We start from the raw sequence: 23,624 nt of genomic DNA on the forward strand, positions 1-23,624 counted from the left end.
TGATACCGTATATTCAAGTCACGTCCCGACCGTCTGTGATACTGAAATAAACATCGAGAAAAACGCTACAGTTTCATGTTCGGGGTTGTCAGACTAAATTTATTTTTATTGCTTTGCAATGATCTCGATTTGATAGCAAACGTATGTATGATTTGCGTGTATGAAAGTCAAAAGTATATATTTTCGTCTTACTTGATGTTCTAATTGGAAATACTAAGAAACCAAATGGGATCCTCACCAGGACCTCGTATAAACCGTATCAGGTTTTTTTTATTATTAAGGCTGGGCGCACACTGTCCGTCCATTCCTGATCACCAGCACGCCTACGTGCGCTTGAAAGGAGTACGAACACATTTCGTGTTACACTTAACGTGTCCAAAATTGTGCGAGCCTTTGCTCGTCCACGTGCCCTGGTAAAACTGGAAAGGCCTTTGGACCACCAGTTATACCTCATTCATAAAAAAAAATACTTTCAACCACAACGCTTAGATTATTCAGTCTGGCAAGTTTACGTGTATTGTCCGGGGGCAGGTGGGGCTGAGTTCGCGAGTTGCGAGCGGGGTGGCGGGGGGCGCGGGGTCCCGATTAGATTACCTGCCCCCTCGGTCCACAAACACTTCGTTATCGCAAGAAAAGTAACGAACTCCGGCAGCGAACGCTTTGTATTCGGACACGACGACTGAAACTAAGTTATAGTTTGAACGTACCGGTCTTTGGCGCGAGCGTTCTGTGTTGCCATCGTTTGTTTGTCCGATAAATACCGGTTCCCCCGGGAACGCTTAATTGTTGTTGATTTAACGTTTTGCATTGATTACGGATTCCATTCAAGCCTATTTATTTTACTTGATTATAAAATACGAATCGTGTAAAATCACAATTTGCTATTTTACTAACTACACCATAGACTGTTCGTTGATAATTTTCCTTTTTATTAATGAATAAATAAAATGTATATATACTTTATGGTTTCTGATGTTGAGAAATATTTCTTAAAAATATGTTCACAAATTAAAAAAATATGTATAAATCGATTGGATACGGGACTCGTTATCAGCTCTGATATTATCGACGTAGTACCAATAAACATTATGGAGCGGTGGCTGAACCGAACCGAATAAATTTGAATAACACAGTTCCTAATGAACCGCCTCGGGCCCCTGATGAGGGAGGGAATTCACTAAGCAATTGTCATTCACACAACCGTGATCCGATTTTGTAATCCTTTTGAATTGTACATTTTAATATTCCGCGTATAGAATACACATAAGTAAATAGAGGCAAAGGGATGGCAGAAGGTTCGCATGATTATAGTTGCTGCTAGGTCTACAGAACTACTCATGTCGTTCATGGCCTATAGAAAGTACCATCACGTGGCCGGTGAACTCGCCTTTTATTATTGCCAGTTAAGCTTTCAGTGACTAGACTAGAATTATTACTAGACTAGAATTAGACTAGGAAGACTAGAATTATATTATGATATAAAATGAGTAATATCGACAAGCAATGAGTTTCATAAATTAAAATATTAATTTTATTAAAAACGTCTTTTCGGTAACTTAAGTAATATTTACGGACTTCCAAAAAGAGAAAAAAGAAATGCTTCACTTATTTTTGTATGGCAAATTAGACAAGTACATTTTAAATTGAGGAAAAACATACTGATTTTAATTTAATTTCATTCGGATCATTACTTATCATTCAATAATTCATTCGTCCATTAATCATTAATTAATTTAAACAAAATCAAAATTATTTTGAACCACATACGACATTTTAATATCACACCAATTCCATTTCTTTAACACTCTTAGCATTTCGCAAAAGTAAACGTATAATGTTCTGTGGCAGTCCATCTTATAAAAATTGACAACAATCAAATTTCCTATTATAATTTAAAAAAGGAATGTATATTATATACTAATCCGAAGCTCAAGCACATCACAGGAGCTACCGTAGAATAATTACACAAATTCTAGCCACTATCAGTCTATAAATTAATCGACACAATTCATGCCTCAAGCAAACCGAACTTCGGCGTTTTTTGGCTTATTTATAATATAATATATATAACAACAATTATTATAGCATAATAATAACATTATTGCTATGGCAGTATGAGTATCGGTCAACGGATTTCGAAGCAACTGTTTTTACTTGTTTCGAAATCCGTTGACAGTCTCGATCCTGATCCGAGATCCTGAAACATTTCTCGAACGTTCTAGAACATATCCTCAGGGTTTCACTGTGGTAATGTTCCTGAAAATGTTCTCCACGTATGCAAGACGAGAACAATCCTTGAATGTTCCAGTTGTATCGAAAATGTTATAGCCCCGTGAATGTTCTCGTTGACCAATGACAAGATAAGTAGACCAATGTTCTAGTTCTATCGGGAACATCCTGGTAATTCACCGATTTCGCGATTCCGCGATTCCGATCCGTTGGTAGAATCGGCAAAGCACTGCTCTTGCTAGGGCTAGTGTTAGCAAATTCTCTCAGGTTGAGGCAGAGTGCTCACCTACCCGTCCGGACGTAGCTGGAATAGCCTCTTCCAGGCTTCCAGCTAATAGGTAGGGAAAAAAATTGGGAAATTGTAGATATAGTTGAAACGACAATAAAAGTGTGACGGGCGACATAAAGACATTTCTATTCACGATAGCGAAATATCGAATAATTTTAATGTTTTACTACAATTGTTAAACCAAAACTAAATTGCGATTTAATTAAAATTTAGGTGAACAGTTTTTATTTATCCCGAGTCTCATCTCGAAACATTATCACAGTATTCTGTTTTTCGGACCTTTAATGCAGCTGTAAAACTATTTTGTTAGACTACAATAGCAGATAAAATATACGCTGTAGTAGAAAAACTAATATGAAACTATTTATGAAATCTTACAGGGTGTTGTGTGTGAAGTTAGGGAGAAATGAATTCTAGCCAATAAACATACCTTTCTAAAATTTAATCTGCATTAAACGAAAGGACGCCATGTTCCCGTAAAAATGTTAGCCAACTATTTACATTTAAATAAAAAATACAAAATCACAGTCCATTCTATCTTTTCACACGAGAAAAAATAGAAAAGAAAATAATCGTAAACATATCAAAATAAAAAGATACTATGTTGATCTTTCACAACTCACATCATCCATGTATATCACAGTATCGCAGGAGTCATCATCGAAGAGGCGATGGCTATCAGCAGCACTCGTACAAGCTAAATAAGTACAACAGTAATACAACCTTCTTTGAGAGCCAATCGGTGCTCATCTCATAACTCACGCATTCCACCGGGTTAGAATAGATCAACGACATTCTTGTATCAACGACACGATTTCAATGAGCCTTGACTTTTTTTTTAATTCCTTATTTGAAAAACTACTTCTAGGATTAGATTACTTTATTACAGAAATGCAATTTTTCATGAAAAAGGTATATTATTGAATTACATTATCGCGGGCCTTGACCAGGCGACTGAATCAAGAAATTCCGTAACGAAAATAGCCTCACACGCCCACTACGCCTACTATGTAGCTCGCGTTCAACACATTCACAAGTTGCGCTGGTGTAGTGTTTGTGAATAAGCACGCGGCGTGACGTCACACTGCATGCGCATCATGAAAAGTCTGCCCATCTCTCTCTCGCGCGGTCTAGCTTAGGAGTGTGAAGGGGACAGTTAAGGTTTTGCTTTTGTTAATGTTTATAAATATAGCGTGGTCTTATTTTTATTATTGTTTTAATATTAAATTATTATTGTCTGATTGTAATTGCATAAGTTGATAAAAAATGCTTTGCATTAGCTTTACCGCAGCAGTCCCCGAGTGCTACACGTCTTTTTTTTTAAACTGTTTGTTCTTCATTTTTTTACAAATGTTGTCATGATTGACTTTATTCGATATTTTTATTTACTCTGTGAATGACTCAAATGAATGTAGGTAGTTATTAACTCCATGCTCAAATGTTAGTTTTACTATGATTTGATGAATAACCTCAAAATTCTTTTCTAATTTTAATTCAAAACATAAAGGTCTAAACACTGTTAAGACTCATAGTCATCACTATAAATGCGGCATATAATAATCCCAACGTGTTTCAGTATTGTAATTAGTTTGTAAAAATTTTTTTTTTTCTTTCTAATGTTCCGGTGCCATTTATATAAACTGTACCATGACACAGGTTAAAAAGTTTGAAGCAACGGCTCCACTTTCTATATGCCACTGATGATGTGATCATCTTGAAAAGCGATGATAGTTTCAATAAATTATTAAAAAGTGACTACAGTAAGTAGTAAAAAAATATTAAAATTAATTTAATTAATTTAACTTATTATTTTATTATATTTATTATTATTATTATTATTATTAATTTAAAAAAAGAATTGAAATTACATCAAAGCCTTTTGTAATATTTCAATGAGAATTCGCTAGCCACATGAATGAATAAAACACCGTCATATGTATTTTAACCGTAAACTAATGAACTAAAACCGGATTTAAGCCGTAAAGAGTATATTATTTACGCATTTAACTGTGCCATTAACCGCCAAAAGTGAGGATCGTTCTAAAAATCTTATTCGGGTTGAGGTGTATTGAAATAATGTTCATCTACTATAATGAGACTAAAATAAATCTTAAAAATTTACATTTAAATAAAGATGGGTGAAAATATTTTAAGATATGACGTTTAAAACTCACAGGTTAATTCACAGGTTTTTTATTGAGATTAAGTTAAGCCTCAATTTGCTGAGATCACAAAATATATTAGAAACTTCATTGTTTAATGACTAACTTCGCTTTCTGTAATAATAAACTCTATGTAATAGTAAAATTTTAAATTGAGCAACTGAGCAGCAGCATTCTACTGCCGTTACCCAGTGCTATACTTATTAAAGGTACACTAAATTAATCAGAGCAATCTTTAAGCTATTTTCGTTTCTATGATTCGTATAAGCCGGGGAACAAGTAAACCTATGTTTTCCGGGACCTTTTCGTGAATATTCGTGCTTACTTCGTCTTTAGATCAAATGTCAAGGCAGGCTGAAGTTGGAAGGAGGCTCGTTGTTTGCACATTCTCGATTTGTTCGTCGTGTGTCGTAATAAAGTGCCGTAAATAACTGAGCTCTCGACCGCCGACAGATATATGGTGCTCCGTATTTATTATTATTTGTTCTGCTGTACCGTCAGCTAGCGTACTCACAAATTAATTATTTTTATCATTAACAAAAAACGATTTTTAGTACATATTATACACGTTTATTCTTTTAAAGGCACCTAAATATTTATGTCAAATGTGAGGTATAACGTTTCAGCTGTTGAATTCGAATCAATTTCGAATATAAATATTATTATTTTTACATTCGTGGTTAGAAATACTTTACACAATACCGAGTACCTACTAAGATTATTTCCCGGGACCGTAGATGAGTTTTTCGCGTAAAACAGTATTTTATCACTCCCTGAATGTGTTCTATTGTGAACTCTGTGCCATGCAGTTGCAGGTAAGAATAACGCATACGCTTTATTCGTAGCTCCTACCCCCAACAGCGCGATGGGCACATCCAGGCTGACGGCGTGAAGTGTTTAGTGTCACACTAGACCACACGACAACGAGTATTTCACTTCTGTAACGATCGGTAAATATAATAATTATTGTCGTAAAATGTTTTTGCTGTCAGTACTTCATGTAGTTTGAATGAGGGTTTTTTGACGCGTCAGTAGAGCGTTGCGTCCAGTCATATTAAGGAATTCATTGTAATGCATTTCATACATTTTATGAAATACGTTGAGTTACTGTCAGTTCGTTGGTATCAGAATAGGTTTTTTCGATATAGTGCATTTAAAATGTTTTTCTCGCTCATTATTTTAATAATTTTAAATACTTTTCAACTTAAACAAAATATTCGTGCTTAATGTACTCGTCTTCACGGATGCCTGATTTAAACTTTGAAGCATAATTTTGAAATCTGAATTGTCACACCATCAAATAGGACACACATGGACGGGACGGTGCCTATCCGTGCCTATCCATGTCGACTTAAAATTGGCCCTACCACCAATGAAATAAGAGAGGCCTGCATATTATACAAGATTCAAACAGCAACATTCGGAACGCTGGCCTACCGAGCTATGTGACCCGCTCGGTGGAAGGAAAATCTTCCCTTTGTCGTCCACTATATAATTATTGCTAGTTGACACGTGCACTGGACAAATACTGTAGCGACTTCAAGTTCGGTTCCTAATTACTATAGTTACGACAGACAATGAAAATTATCATCATAATAGAATATAGAGGACATATATCGCCTTTACAGAGTAATTTGAAGTCAGCTGTGGGGTAGTCGTGCCTCTAAAGCTACGCCTATCATTTTCGAAGGCCTTTAGTTGATCACTTACATAAAATATAATCTACACTTAAAAGCTGCTGCGGTGACAAGAGACACCGAAACGCAATGTACGCTAAAATCTTCTGAAGGAATCTTTAATCGCATTCTTGAAGTAACAAGTAAGCTCGTTTCCGTATCAACACTTATAAAATATTGCCCTAAATCGATTTCACAACAATAATTCCCGGTACCCGACAACATTTTAAGCAAATATCAGAGCCCGTACTGAAGTTGCCTTTCACTTTTTTGTCGAAACCGTATAGCAGCTCTGTTGATTTATAGCCACCTCAAGTTATTAATCCTGTTAGTTCTGCCCCGTATCGGATGAGTGGGACGCTCCTTTAATATATGAATTATGGAAAAAAATATCATCTTGAAAATATTTATACACACATATCTTGGTACAAAATTATTTACACATACCCTATGAAGTTTTAGTGTATTAGGTAATTAGAAGTTTGGGGCAACAATCAATTGTAGGCGGTAGTCCGTATTGTAAGGTCGCAAGGGGAGGACCACCGTCCTGTCTATTGCTGCCCTGAAACAGTTTGTGTAACAGTTTGAGCGTAAGACAGCCTTTATTAAAAATCAATTGAAACTTTAAATTAAATTATCTGTTTCATAACCGGTGCAGGTCTTGGTTGATGATACCGTTTAACAAAAATTTATCTGAACAACAAACTTATTCCGTAAAGGTAGTGAAATATAAGAATTCTGTTGTAAGATACGGATTTAATAACACAACCTTTCTTTCACATTCAACATGAATTTCATTATTAAAATTGGAAATTATTTGAAACGTCAGCAATAACACAATGACAGTAAAAAAACTCAAGATTAAACCATGAAAGTAGTTTCAATTCAATCATACTTATGGTTACCTACTTACCTATGGTTTCATAGTTTTCACTACCACATTTTTAAATCAAACGATAATTTAAAAGATAGCCTCGCAAACATAATTCTTAAGAAATAAATAAGTTACATAAAATAGACTGACAAGCGGAGCAATCAAGAGGTAAATATTGTAGTCGGAGGTCGAGGAGGGACGGAGCGTGCCCGGGGAGCACCTATTTATCGAATTAGGCCTCTGTAATCACCGCTCATAGAGGCGCGTTGCAATTGGCGAGTCTTCGGGGTAAAGATATCTTGATACTTGGTTTCATAACATTTTCTAAAGGAAAATAAAAAAAACAGCTTCTAGAATAATGAAAATTCATTGGAACGGTTAATGGTTCAAGGGAGAGTAGACGGTCAACGTTCTCGCGGTCATCACCCGCTAGGTGGACAGATTTGATTAAAACATCTACTAAGTGTCTCCTTTTTGAATGTACACGTACCGCCACAAATAGAGAGAGATGGAGAAGCCTCGCAAAAGCCGCAACCAAGCAATAACACGATACCATAACCACGACCGTACGACTCAGAAGAAGAAAATAAAAATTAGAATAAGTCGTAAGAGCTTAGATTTCACAGATATCCGCGTATAGGAGCGTCTCCTCGGTAGGCTGACATAGTTTGCGTTCTGAAAAGTATATTATAGAGTAATAAATACTTTTTACGGAAACGAATTCTTCATGTTTAGTCCCAAAAGCGCACGCACTACTCGTTCACCGCAATATGAAATCATACTGACCCATGCACAATGATGTGCCTTGAGAAAATTCGTGATATTTCGGAATTACAAGCCTTTGTTTCCATGTAATGTTAAAACTATGCAACATAATAATATGTAAACACCGAGGCATCCGCAACCACCGTGTTAAAATAACCAAAATCGTTGCTTAGAAAATAAATGTTTTTAAACGTGCTATTTCTTCAAATCACAGTCATTAAAACGTCAAGTATCAAGATTGTTTAATGCTCCGCAAATAAGAGGGGGTGAATTTAATCCAGTGAAGTGACGCGTGGTATATGTAATAACAAGTGAACAGCACAGGCCGAGATGAATGCAAGCCAAATGATCACCCGCCGCGGTCTGTCTCCTATCGCTATCTGCCTTATAATTTGTTATATAATATATGTCGTAAATTAATATAATGATTGTTTAGCAAATAAACTCCATATGTTATTGAATGACTAAGTGGCACAGCAGCTATTTTGGTCCGAGAGTTGTTTAATCGATTCCCACACCGGACAATTATTCTTGTGACAAATAGTTTTGTTTTCTCATTGTCCTGATATTTATTAATAATATGTATATTATGTTAATGAGTATTTGCATGAGTCGCCGCTCCGAAGATAAAACGTTGAGTACCACTTTCAATTTAACTTGTCAATTAATTTATTTAATAAATAATGTAATGATAATGAAAAACGCGAGATCAAACCGCAAAAGTAATTTAAATTAAAACTAAATTCTTTTTTTTTGTTTGGTAACAAGCCTTAGCGATATGAATGGAAAAAAATTGTAATTTTTTAAAATAAATTTTACAAAACGTATCACGTGAAACGAATCTAAATCCTGAAGTGTCCATGATTCTGTTCGAATTGGATCATTGAACAAACACGAGCTATGCTCATTAGATTCGATGTTCAAACCAACTCACGATCCACTCGTTGTTACCACGTCTGATTACCCAAACCGCCACTTGCCGTGACGAATACTGTCCGAATGTGCAAAAAACGAAAAGTCCACGAAACAAAAAGAGATCCCATAAAATGAATCTTGGCAAAACCTTGCATGTATTCAAACACCAGGTCAACTACTGCGTTAGTGAGGTGAGAACGATGTTTATCTATCACTTCGTACCAAAACGTCTCCAAAGCGTATTCTAAAGAACATGTAATAAATTAATGACGACTGTCTCTTACAGTAAGCCATTGTTTCTTTTAGGACTAAATTATTTTATTCATCCAACCGTAATTATTCGTTAACTTATTCTTTATTTTATCCCAAAAATACCTTTTAAAATTGAAAAATATTGGAAATATTTTTTAACAGAAAATAATACTAAACCATTTTGTAAACTGAAGGTTGCCAGAAACTTCTGGAAACTTTCGTCCATTCTAAGACACGGATCGGATTGGAGTTTTCCGAGTATGAAACTTCGGAATTTTCGCAAATTGCATTAGAAAGCTTTGAGCAGAATTTCCGAGTTCAGAGGTAAATTAAACACGATTGTTGGTAAAGAAAATATAAGATTCTACGAATAAGGCTTTAGTATGGGACTTTATTACTGTAAAATAACTGAAAATTGATGAAAATCTATAGTAACACAAAATAATCTTCTATTTTTATTTAAATGATACACGTTTGAGGTTCCGATTTTAAGGCAGTTGTCAAATATTTATTTATATGAAGATGTTTTCTAAAATGAAACCAAGTCTACAACAACAGTTTCGTTAAAAATATAATTATTATGATCATAATAAGGAAGTAGTTGCGCACATATCAACGCCCTAACAATGAAAATCAAATAAAATACCCTAAACTATCTACGCTGGGGTTAGATTTTCGCGATTCTAGCATCTTTTGAACTCGGGATCTCCCTTCCCGCGCCTAACATCATTTATATCTGCAAACAGCGCCATGCGGGCGGTGGACACAGAAAATAAAACGGAATCCCATTCACCCATTATGTAGATGTGCGAGGTTGTTTGATCTCGCCCGTTGTAATTCGACGATTCTACTACTATTGTTAGAACGGATTAGTGGACGACTGTCGCAACAACGCGTGCATCGTTCAAATACAACAATGGGATACAAATACTTTGTGGATTCGTTTAGGATTTGGATGTCTGAATTCGTGGTCTAACATATCACCCGTTTTTTATTAACTGGAAACTTGATCTTAAGTGGTTACCGAAGCACGAGGATATCACAACTTGGATAATGTCCCCCGAGAGAAGTGAGCGGTGTTATTTTAAATCTTAATAGTGAGTATTCGTTATCAGAAAAAAAAATATTCACAAAAATGTTGTTAAGAGAAAATGAAACATTTCAAAAAGCTCAAGTCACGTAGACATCGTTTCAACTGTTTAACTCAATTTGCTCACAATGGTACCTTAAGTAATCCCTCCCAACACGTCCTATAAGCTCAGTGGCTCTCTCTCTCGTTCAGCGATTAGTAGTCAATTATTCCGGGCTGGGAACACGCGCCGCCGCTGCCCGACACGTGCCGCCATGTCACAACTCAGCAATCGCATTCAATAATGATACAGCACCGATAATACCAATAATAATATGCTGATTACATAATCACCGCCACACAATTAATTGCTAAATGTCTATTTTAAATGTAAGTTTTAAACATAACCACTCACCGATACCCGAAAACTTTTAACAGGCTTAGATTGGTAGACCAGTTTACAGACATTCAGCCTATAGGTTCGACATTGCCGAATGCCTGCGTAAATTTAGATTTATGTTAACAATCTGGCTATAAATACCGTTACAATAAAAGTAAACAATGTTAGTATATTTCTAATAAGGAACATTTCAATCTTATCTAAATATGCATTTAAAATATACTCGTAATATATAAATGGGCAAAGATGAGACGATCAATAAAATAGGAATTTGTTTTTTCTATTTGTCAACATATTTTATTTTATGTTTTAATAAAACTTAAACTCATTAAAACTCGCCAATGACATTAGCCATTGGCGAGTTTTAATGAACAAAAAAAAAAAAACAATGTGGAACTAGTTTTTTTTAAATGCCATTATTATGACAAATGTGAAAAATCTATTTAAATAAAATGTTGAGGTAGGTATCTACACTGAAGTATGAAACCTAGTCTATGCATTCCTACAAAAATAATGGGTATCTATTAGTCGACTTTTGTTATTTGGGCGACCACTAGTGACATTATAATTCACATTCTTGTGAATATTTGAAAATCATTGGGATGATAAATAAGAGTCGAATCGCTGTGACAGCGTTAGATAGCATTACACAGGAAGATGCAAAGTCAAACGCAATTTTCAAAACTCCTATCGCTTAATTTTTATATGATTTTCCAGCCATACAAATTTAATTTAAAATAATAATAAAAATTAAAATTACAAGTTAGTTTGTAATTTTTACAAAGATTTCAGATTAATTGATTAAATTCATCTTGAAAATTAGCGCGTAATAAATATCGTCGCAGGCAGTTTATTTAAGTTACTTTGATAATATTCCTATTAAATAATATTGTTTTTCTTAAATGTGTCTGTGTGTGTGTGTGTGTGTATGCGTGTGTGTGTGTGTTTTTTATTGCCCTTGTAAGCAGTACGGTTCTTCTCATGGTTAGTGGTTACCGTCGCCCATGGACTTCAGCAATGCCAGGGGCAGTGCCAAGCCGCTGCCTACACAATCATTTCTAATTTTGATATAGTGTTCCTATGGTGACCTACAGTGACCTACCTCATCACGCAGTTTTCTTCATTACACTAATTGCAAACGTATCTTCTTTATGTAAGTTTATATTTCGTAGATAATTAGTTCTCAATTGTATTCTTTTTTTAATTTGTGTAAAAGTCTTTCTCGGAGATATTCCGTGAGATATTAATTGTCATTCACGTAGTTCAAATCTATTGTCATATTGTAAACCTATTTTGAATCAAAAAAATTTTTTGCTAAGCCATATGATCGTTCACCGCATAATAGCATTTTTCTAAAAAAATATATACATAGCTAAATACTTAAAATCTAGAGGACATTTTATTTACCTCCGTAAATCTTTTAGTTGCCGCGGAGGGGCAGTCACGTTAAAGCCCATCTTCAAAAACGGTTAGTTTGTGAGGCGAATATGTTCAGTTGATTGTAATTGAGAGTCCGTTTTCAGATTTACCTGGAGGAATGTCGACCTCTGGCCCGGCCCTTGCAGCGGCCGCACGCACGCTCCGCTTCGTGATGTCACCTGACCGCACTAAGAAGATAGGATGTGACAATTCTTGACCGCAGAAAAACAAAGCGCTCCTTATTAAACGATTTTTCATTCGTTAACTGCAAACCAAGGGTTTAATTTATTTATTTGTTTAAAAAAAAAGGTAAATATTAAATTCATCTGTATTACTTATTCATTCACTGACTCGGTGGCACAGTAATTATCACCTCTAACTGCTGACACCGAGGGTCGTGCGTTCGATTCCCACATCGGCAAGTAGGGCAAACATTCGGGTGATGAATATTATTGGAATACTTATTTAAATGTACACATATATGTCAGTATGTATAATAATTTCGGGTATCTCACAGCTCAGGCAATCCTGGAAACGGACGATGGTGTGCGATTCGTCCCGGATTATTTATATATTTTTAATTTTGTATATTAGTGCAGTAAAAACGTATTTATTACTTTAATTAATTGTTAGTAAGAGGCTACGGGCACTAGACAGCCCATGTGCTTGCCTGTTACACCACAAGCTGTTGACTTGTCGCCATATTATTCTAAAGTAGAAGCTTTCCAGACCGAGTTATATTTTGTTACAAATTTTCGTAACGTTCAACTATAATTAAATTAAAGAGAAATGTGAAATGATCTATCCTATTCCTATTTCGTATTAATCTTACTCATTTATGTTTATTATGTATATTATACTACCGGACCCGACAGATGTTGTCCTGTGAATGCATACAAAAAAAAACATTCAAATCGGTCCAGCCATTTAGGAGGAGTTTTCAGTGACATACACACGTACAGTAGAATTATACATATAAAGATATACGACTAGATATAAATACTATGAATTTAGTATATCTACATGTATCACCTAGATAATATTGAATAGTCTGCTTGTTGCCGTATCGAGACTTCGTAGCTGAATGTCTGTAGGGCCTGCTGTCCACTCGAGCCTCTAACAGATATTGACGGGCCATCAAAGCAATGCGTCATAGCCTCTCCATATATCATTGTCCGTTGCCTGTGTGATACCAGCCTTTTCATGTCGCCAGCGACAATGATATGTGCATAGAGTAGACAGTCATAGAGACTGTGCTGGACTGGTATTCATTACACCATAAGTGAAGATAAGCAGCAAACAGGTAAAGTATTCATAATCTTGGAAATAATAGAATGACAATAAAACACGCGTTATTTATTAAACCGTAAAAGTTATTTTAATTCTGTATGTTGATGTCTACGTTATTGGAGCCGAAGTAGAATACTTAACTCAGTAGACTTATTTTTTAAATAAGTATCTAACACGAACTAATTTAATAAATTATGATTTAAAGCTTAGCAAATAGGTAGGTACATAGTCGATTTCTTGAAGCGCGTAAGTTGTCCGTATTTTTATTCCGGGTGATTTCATCAACTAGTCTTGTTACGACGTTTAACATTTACATTTAATATTACTTACTTCATCTATAACCTTCACGGTATATTAATTCCATTTTAAATACTGATTTATAGCCGTTGTTTAGTGTTTAGACAATCCCGTGCCACTGAACTCCAAATAACACAATGACTTAGTACAACTTGCGATCGCTTTAAAATTTTGGTGACTAAAATTTTATACTAATTTAACAATAGAACTAAAAATGAGCTCGTTTAAATCCAATTAGTTGTTTACAATAAAAAGTTTCGCAAAACAAATATATTATTTTTGTAATAAACCTAGGTACTTAAACATTATACATATGTATTCGTTGGTAATCGAGTGAACCACACTAGATTGTTGATGACTTCTACTTAAATCTTTTTTCAATAAGTAGATAAACAAACACTTAGTAGAAATTCAAAACATATTATGACATACTCTCGAAATTTAAAATTAATCTGTACATCAAAATCATATCTTGTGGTCGGCGATTGTTGTGAGGACCACCGCGCCTCTGCAAGTCACTCCAGCTTGCACACACGGCGCAGGCCAAACACGCACTTACAACACTCACAATAGAGCCTACAATTTCTCGTTCATACATGAAGTTCAGTATCGATATCTGTCGATTACGATTTTGGTAATCGACTGGAGGTAAGCACGCGTGATCGTATATACGAATTGTAGTGTCTGTTGTTCAAAGCATCGCACCGCGTATCATACGTAATTCGAACGTAAAAAAATGACGTATTGCAATTGTGGTTTGCCGATTATGATTTTATTTCATAATTATGCGCAATACTCTTTGACGGATTCATCGTTCTTGCGAACGATTGTAATTAAAAATGTTTAGACTTCGGTGGACATCTTCAATCAATCGATTTGAAAATTACAATTACACTAGCGGCCCGCTCCGGCTTCGCTCGGGTCTTTAACAAAAATTTTAAAATAAAAAATTATAATACACACACATTAACCCTTATATTTGCCTCAGGTCTCTAAAAATATAAAATTATATAAATAGTTTGAATTTTTTTTTTTTAATAAGCGTTTATTTTCATTAAAATAATGTGTTTTTATTTATTATTTTTTAATTTTTTTGTATTATTGTTTTTCTAATTTTTGTAAAAAGGTCATACATACAAAACAAAAGCCATTGAGTTTATTTTTTATTAGTTGAGTCAGAGCTTCCTTGTACTGGCTGAGCCCTTGCTCGCCCACCTGTCCTTGTGAAACTGGAAAGCCCTCCGGGCCACCAGTAAATCCACAATTATAAAAAAAGCTTGCAATTATAAATTATAAAAAACGATATTTGTTTTTTTTTATTTTTTATTATTGAAGAATTACTGGTGGCCCGGAGGCCTTTCCAGTTTCACCAGGACAGGTGGGCGAGCAAAGGCTCAGCCAGGAGGGGCGGGATTTGCTAACAGCTACCCGAGCGCCTCCGAAGAAGACCTAACAGCTCAAGAGCAGCTGCTTCGCGAATGAATCTACTACCGGATCGGAATCGCAACCCGCTGAGAAGATCCGGCGAGAAACTCAGCGAGCTGATTCATGGGTTAGGTTGCACGGCGAACTCTTTGTCGAGTTCGACGAGTACGGTTACCGAGGTCCCTAAGCCTGCTCCTAGTGTTAGAGCTGAAGGCGTCTAATGCAAAGGTTATTGGACCTGATGGATCCGTAAGGACGTGTCTAGGGCGTCGACGGTGACTGGCTCCTGCGTGATCAGGATTTGGGGAGTAGTCAGCGGTGGCAACGATAAGGCGATTATCATGACGCATAGCCTTATCGAAGTACCGTTCCGACGCTGACTTCATGTATTTCTGGAAAGATTCAAGGCCCAGGTCGTCGTGTAGGTCAACGTTCCTCACGAACCACGGAGCTCCGACGGCTAACCTGCAAAAGCGGGATTGTAGAGATTGGAGGGTGTCTATGTGTGTGCGGGCCGCGTGAACGAACACCACACTCGCGTAAGTCATGACGGGCCTTATGCAAGTTTTGTAAAGTGTCACCTTGTTCCGACGGGACATTTTACTCCGCTTACAGATCATGGGGTAGAGTCTACCGAGAATAAACGCGGCACGGTCACGGACTGATTTTATATGCGGGCGGAATGTCATCGATGCATCCAGGGTAACGCCCAGATACTTGACCTTCCTGGCCCAGGGTATGGGTTGTCTAAAGAGAGTAATCGGGGGTGTGAGATTCCTCCTCCTAATCCGGGAGGAAATCCGTGTGGAGTTTCCCCTCTGAAATAGCACCGCAGTACTTTTCGCTGGGTTGATGTCTATGCGCCATTTTCGGAACCACTGTCCTAGGGCTAGGGCTGCGCTCTGAAGCTTCTTCGCGATTAGGGACTTTTTTCTACTGGAATAGTAAACAGTCGTGTCGTCGGCGAATAAAGCTAAACGGGTCGGCGGCGACCGGGGAATATCGTTAACGAATAAGCTAAATAGGAGGGGTGAGAGGACAGAGCCTTGCGGGACTCCAGCTGTGAGAGGTCGTGGGGAGGAGCGGGTTCCCTCGACTCGATATCGAAAAGAGCAGTTCGACAAGAAGTCCCGTATGATGAGCACGAGACTATCCGGCACGCCCATGTTGAATAGTTTGAAAATCAAACCGTTGTGCCAGACTTTGTCGAACGCTTTTGCGACGTCGAAGAAGAGAGCTCCCGTGTATAACGGTTTTGGTCGATTAAGCCCCACCAGAATGTGCTCCGTGAGGCGGTGCACCTGTTGAACGCATGAGTGATTTGTACGGAATCCGAATTGTTCATCGATGAGAATGCCCTTGGATGAGATGAAGTCTCTGAGGCGTTTGTAGAGCAGACGCTCATACAGTTTGCCTAGAGACATGAGGAGGCTAATCGGGCGGTAGCTCGTCGGATGATTTTTTGGTTTACCGGGTTTATGTATGCCGATAACGTCCGCTTCTTTCCACACCGCGGGAAAGATACAGTTCGCCATAGCGGCATTGAAAATAGATGCCAACATCACGATGAGTTGGACGGGTAGAAGTTTAATAACGCGGTTGGATATACCGTCGGAACCGGGAGCCTTGCGAGGACGTAAGTCTTTGATCAAGTCTTTAACTTCCATCGGGGTGAGATATTTGATTGACGAACGATTGTTGTTTTATATTTTTTTAAATAAATGAACACTTATTGTGGCATAACTATAATAGTAAGACATATGCTGTCGCAACACTTTTTGTAAATAATAATGTGTTCTACAAAGTCGTAGTACATAGTTTTATTCTATGATCAATAGTTTTCGCAGGGCACGCGATGTTAAGAATATTTTAGGTAATTTTTTTACGCCTTGGGTTACATTATTGGAGTTTTCGTAAGGATCCCTAATGAAAAAAATAATAATATAGCCTATATCACTCAGGGATAATGTAGCTTCCAAACAGTGCAAGAATTTTTAAAATAGGTTCAGTAGTTTCGGAGCCTATTCAATACAAACAAACAAACAAATCTTTCCTCTTTATAATATTAGTATAGATTCACTGATACAGTGTAATCACGGGTTTGTAATATTATATATAAAATAATTGTTGAATTTTATCCCATATTCCTAAATCGAATTCTATAATACTTTGAGTTGAACCTGCGCGGGTAGGAGCCATAGTTCAATCTATTCCTGACGTGAGGAAATTTCGCGTTCCAGTATTAGGTATAGCCATTGTTCCAATGCAGATCATACTTCATGTTATGGTCTTCCTTAACCGCTTATAACCTAGAGGGACATGAACTCGTCTTCCTCTCTTCAACAATCAAAAAATCTATGGGATCATCCTATATAGTTAATCAAGTCCTTTACTATGCAGAGAAACCTAGTGTGCATGTTTTTAAATGTTAATAATCCACGAAAGTATGTACAACCAAAGTTCCGAAGATGGAACGTGGGTGCACTTACATTGAAGCTACGTTACTTTTGTTACATAGACGAACCTACATTGAGACAACATGACAACTACACCAATGATTTATTTGCCAACAAAAAATTCTGTAACTCCTAACAGTTTCCACTTATTGTATATTGAGGTATATTCTATAGGTACATAGCCACCCTTAGAGGTGGTATTCCTGAAAAGGGAGACTCGTTAGTTATGCAAATATCTGTGCGGGCGCTGAGCTACGTAAACCCATTGCCCGAGCCCTGTACCTGATCAACGTCAACAGCACTGAGTCGGCTAATATCCAGGACTTCGAAGCCGAAAGGTCCGATGTACGACATTATTATTTATCGAAAATAAACTTTGTCGATTGAATAGATAGTATTGGTTTTCCTTTTCAATAACAAAAATTACGCATCGTTTTTGTGAACATGATAGGCATAGATGGCTAGTTATCAATAATATTTTATTAGGAATAACCATACACGCATGACAATGAAATGACTGAAAAATTGGTGTTTTTAAGAAGATTAGTGCTTATTTCTCGTAATAATTAATTTAAAAACAAAAAATCTTTATTTTTTATATAAAAACAGGGATACGATACAGTGATGGACGTAGATCGTACTATGTAAGCTATCTCTCGGATCATTATTTCGAAACGTGATTCCTGGGACGGTCTGGGACAAAATTGAATTCGCGTAGTACTTATTCAGCCCTGTAGTAAAAAAGTCGTTATTGGTAAGTAATCAAAACTTGACGACCGCCACTGATACCTGGAAAATGAACGAAGAAAATGATAATTAACTGTATTTTGTTCTTTGGTAAATAAATTATTTCTATAAACCTAAAGCTTGTCAATTAAACAAAAGAAAAATAAAATCGGTTGAAAAACAGAGAATGAATATGGTACTTAACAAATATTTACGAATTATATAAAGTAAAAAAAATATTATAATTTATATCCTAGATTTCTTGTAAGCGCATAAGAAGTATGTAATTAACTAACGAAACAGACATGGGAGAATTTCTAACACAATGCGGTGGTTAAATTTTTTGTATTAATTCTGATCTGAATCCTTAATTTATAAAATCAACCGCAAAGAAAGCTATTCTTGTCCAATTTAACCCAAGAAAACTTTATCAGAATAAAATCATTTAAGATCTTTGACTGGCTATAGCATCGCCATCTGGTGTCTTGTTTATGTAGAAAGGGTACCCTGAATTCAGTTTCTGTTTTTTTTTTAATTATTCGTATTTTTGTAATACGTTTACTGACTGTAATAAGATATTACCCATGATCTTATATTTATTATTGTAAAGATTTTGGTAATACGTGACACCTAATAAAAAAATAATCAAACACTCAGTAGGTACCCGTTTATTCTTGAAAAGTATTGAAGACACATTACTTAAAGCATTATAGTCTTTATGGCATCAATTGTAACCAAATCTTGTATTAGAGTTTTAGTACTGCATATGTATACGACATAAATAACGTGACACCCCTTACAATCAGGTCCGACTGATAAAATATCGGAAGAACTGCCTATGATGATCTCATCGTCTCGTTTTTACCATCGCACCGCTTATCACCAGAGCAGAGTTCATTCATACTACCTAGAACTACTGCGTTCATGCACAGGACGTTTTCATTAATTATCTTACTTACCCTCCAGCTTTTGGATGAACTCTATTCCAGAGTGCTCCCCAAACGCTATGACATATCCTTCTTCAAATGAGGCTTACGAAGAGTACTGCGACTTGGCTCTCACCCTGACATATCTGAAGTCCATGATTGACAGTAAGCACTCACCATTAGGTGCGGCGTAACGATATGAGTGCTCGTCTGCCTACAAGGGCAATAAAAGAAAAAAACCAGCGTTAGGTACACTTCTTTATCTGCAAAATATTTCTGAGCTGAACACATATTCAAGGTTTTTATTTTTATTACTAATTACCTAATTTAAAGTTTGATTCTTTCAAACCAGTGAAGACTTTGGAAACCCTAACAGTTAAATTTTGTTTTGTCGCCCTTACTGTAGTCATAACCGCTTCCCCATATAGCCGAGTCGATGTATTTATTTTTGGTTCATTTATGAATTGTGGGGGCTTATTCCTGTCTCCCTAAATCAAATATAAATGGCCTAAAAGTTACTTTAAGTAAACATGTGAGGGTACCTATCACAATATCAAATTTAAAAAAATAGCATTAAAAGTGTACTATTACATGAGGTTTTTTGTTAATTTGGCAACCCTGATTATATTGAAAGCATTAAAATTGATAATTTCCCATGTTTTCGGTAAAACGGTACACAACATTCAGACATCTATTTTAGAATCGAAGGTACTTTTAGTGGCTCAGGCACCTGCAACCTATATATTGTATATATATATTATTCAGATTTACTCTTTCATTTTTTTTAATATTGCAATTAAATAAAATAAAAAAATACATTGTAATAGAATCTCTCTCTCATATCGTGTTGTAGATTTCATTTCTTCGAAAAAAGGTGAAGATTCAAAGGAGATGGCTCATTTCTGCTCCAAGTCGTTTCAATAATTAGCCCCAGAGACCTAAAAAACTTAGTTATGTAAACTGTACATTCGATACTAACGTGCCAAGCGGGGATTGCAAATTGGCGTGATTAAAAAGTACTATAATGACTGTACTTAAAGTCAGCCATGTTTTTTCTCTTTTTTTTTCTTTTGCTTAAATTTACGTAAAGTGAACGTGCTTGTGTCAATTTGACTGGATTGCGAAATTGGAGTTTTGGCGCCAACGTGAACAAAACATGTCGCCTCATTGTATAATTTTCTAAAACTTGTGTATTTTCGAGTGGTAATATGTAATATAAATGGTGGATTACTATAAATTGTTTGATATTCGTGAACGTGCTTCTTTGACGATTTTTAGTAAAACTTGAAAATATTTAAATACGTAATATGGGAAAACACAAAAGACGTGCGACGCCAAAATCCTCTCAGGAAGACAGCTTAAAAAAAGTGAATAAAATTGACATAACAACGAACGAATCGGCGTTCACTAAATTACCTACTTGGGGCGTTATTTTTTTCAACGTTTTAGTTGATATCTTTTAAGACCCGCTTTGCAGAGTAAAAACATTAATGGTTCCTCAATAGATATTAAAAACCCTATACAATGATCCAATTTTGGTCGAGTCTCCTGTACTTTTGCTGTGGGGCTAATGTCCATGGAAAATGGGCCGTCCCCTTTCTCTCTGCAATATATATGTACATGCCAGGGCTTAAGTTCAATTCATATACTGCAAACAATTTCTACAGATAAAAACGCAGCTCCTGTCGCTAATCTCGGTTTAGAGCTATCAATAAACAGCTGATGTCTTCTTCCTATTCGTACACTCTTGACAGAGTGGTCGTGGTCGACGCCATGCGGCACGATATTTCGCATAACTGATGTCTACTAGGTCTCTATTCTGGTTTAATAAAATTGTCACAAGTTACTTTAATTCTTGGCGAATCAAAACTATGCTTACTTCTAGCTTCTAGCTAGCTTAGAATTTATGTACATCATCCTGTATAGACATTAAGTGCAGCCGTCTAGTTTTCATCCTAAAGTCTAAACAGTTCTGTGGGAAATATGAAAATGACAAAATACTTTATTGTGGATATCACATTTTACTGTGGGTAAATTTAACTCAACGCTGGTAATACTAAAACGTCAACCATTTGACGTTTGACGTTTGTGGTAATGCCGCCGAGTGTCAAGTGTCAGTACTTTTGTTTTGTAGCCCGGTATCCCCGGCCCCCGCATAAATAACAAAACCGTTGTCAACTTCTACGCGATGTATACGCCCCGCTTGATAAAATACTAAGAAATCGTCTAAAGTTTTCAGCATGAGAAAGAACTTTAAAATATTGCATTAATATTTTTATTTGTGTTATTTTGTGCTAGAAATCTACAATATGTCAGTAAGTGCAAGTGCAGAAAACCTTTCGACGGATGCACAGGTGAGAGTAACGACTTTTTAAACACTTCGTTGTTTGTTTGGCAAAACTTTCGATAATTTTTTTATAAAGTTTAACATCTTGGAAACGGTTTCTGTGATTATAACTACGTCATGAAACAATAAACGTTCGATTTCCCGTTGCCAATTACGCTTGCTAGTGAGTCATTAGTGGGGTGCCTAATACGGAACCGTGACCTGTCGGCGATCCCTCCCGTCGCTCGCTTTCCTCCGTCTAATAGGAATGTATCGAGATGTATTTATTCAAGATGACTGTCTATAGCATGTCGCTGTCTCTTTAATGGGCTAATGCACTAAGGCCAAAAGTTTATCATTATTATTTGATTGACCTCAAAAGTTTATACAAATTCAGTTTCTTTAATTGATAATTTTTTTTGCGGCTCAATTTCGTTCCAATAGATTTCTAGACAGGATGTTGAATTTTGTGCAAATTCAAATAATGTTTTGATAATATAAATATCATTACAGCATATTTTCCAAAACAGCATATAAGTTAGCACTGCTAGTAATGTGGTCTACATATTGGAAATAAAATTATTAACATACCAAATTATATGTGCAGCGATAGTGCTCCTTAAGAGTTTTAACTCAAGAGAATAGAACTAAACCACCAACCCAGAGATTCAAGCAATAACATTGGTATGAATATATTATGATATCAAATATAGGCTTCATACAATGGTGAACTTTTAATGTACAAATATTAAATTTATCAGGGCTTCCGATGCTTAAATATCCTAATGCTGGAGAAGTTTGAGTCACTTCAAACATAGAGCAGTTTGACAACTGTGTCACAAGCCAAAAAAATTTTTTTTTTTATTAGACTTCATTGTTATAATATACAATAAAAAATTGATGTCTTGGTCAAATTTTTATGTGGCTGATGCTACATAAATGAAAATGGTTGACATAGGACTTAGTGTTTTTGTTGAAATTACTGTACTACACTATAAATGAATTTAGTAGGCAGCGACTTGGCTTTGTCTCTGGCATTGCTGACGTCCATAAGTGATGGTAACCACTTACCATCAGGTGGGCCGTATGTCAGACATAAAAAAAAAGTTTGGTACAAATTTTTCAAATTAGATTGTATAATATTCATAGATTACCATATAAAAAAATCCTAGAGGATTGGGAGAGAAATGGATTTGTTTGTTCAATTATCAGACTAAAGTTAAAAAACAAATATTGATGAACCATTTGTAACTATTGAGTTCACTATGTTGAAAATATAAGACATCAAATTAGACAACAACAATATTCTGTCACCTATATATAACTTCTAATGACTTCATACAAGTTCTTTTTTCTGATACAAATTTAGTCTGCCTTTTTCATTCACTATAGATACTTCATTTTGCTACAGTCAAACAAGTTATTCTTCTGTTTGAATGATAGTGACGATTTCAAGATCCATCATATAAAAATATATTGTAAGCATGACTAGCCTACTACAAACTACCCTAATTTCATAAAATCATTTCAAGAAATAAATTAAAAAAACAAACCCATATTTACTGACTTTCTTAAATTTATGTAATTTATGAAAAATGCATTTTTCAAATGTCTCAGGCTGTGTTTAATGGACACAGGCTTTCTCGAGTGCTGCCTGCAGTTTCTGCATGTGCCCGCCACCCCTAATGCAGGTCATTGTCTCACATTTTTGTTTGATGACCGTTTGTTGAATTGCCATCCTTCAGGTATCATCCTTTTCACGACTATATCATTTCCTGTATCCAGTGTCTCTCATCTTATGTCCATATCACATCGACGAGTTTGCTGTCAAGCAAGATTATTTTCATCCCATGTTCACACCCTTTAAGTTTTTAATTGGTGGTTTTACTCAGTCTTAATTTTTCAACCATGTGTAAGAAGATGACGGTCTTGATGTAAGCTTTCGTTACCTATTTTACCACCTGATTCTCAATATTTTATGTCCTTGAATTTTCTTTCATTCATTGAGCCTTAGAAGGGCCTTCCAAGTAAATAATGCCTCGACTGTACATTGCCAATGACCCTAAGCTCTCAGAATCACCTACCACCATTTAGATCATATAATCGTTTGCCATAAATGGTAAAAAAA

General features: G+C 35.9%; 1 protein-coding gene across 1 annotated transcript in view; it reads left to right on the forward strand.

Annotated features, from left to right (window-relative positions):
* The first annotated feature begins 21,300 nt into the window (after positions 1-21,300).
* Positions 21,301-23,624, forward strand: part of pins (G-protein-signaling modulator pins) — a 58,582-nt gene continuing 56,258 nt past the window's right edge. Inside the window, exon 1 of the mRNA XM_028171075.2 lies at positions 21,301-21,524. Within this exon, the coding sequence (XP_028026876.2) occupies positions 21,480-21,524 (45 nt within the window). The 5' untranslated portion in view covers positions 21,301-21,479. The remainder of the gene's footprint in view (positions 21,525-23,624) is intronic.

The sequence above is a fragment of the Bombyx mandarina genome, chromosome 01 (genome assembly GCF_030267445.1).
Source record: "Bombyx mandarina strain Sakado chromosome 01, ASM3026744v2".
NCBI lineage: Eukaryota > Metazoa > Arthropoda > Insecta > Lepidoptera > Bombycidae > Bombyx > Bombyx mandarina.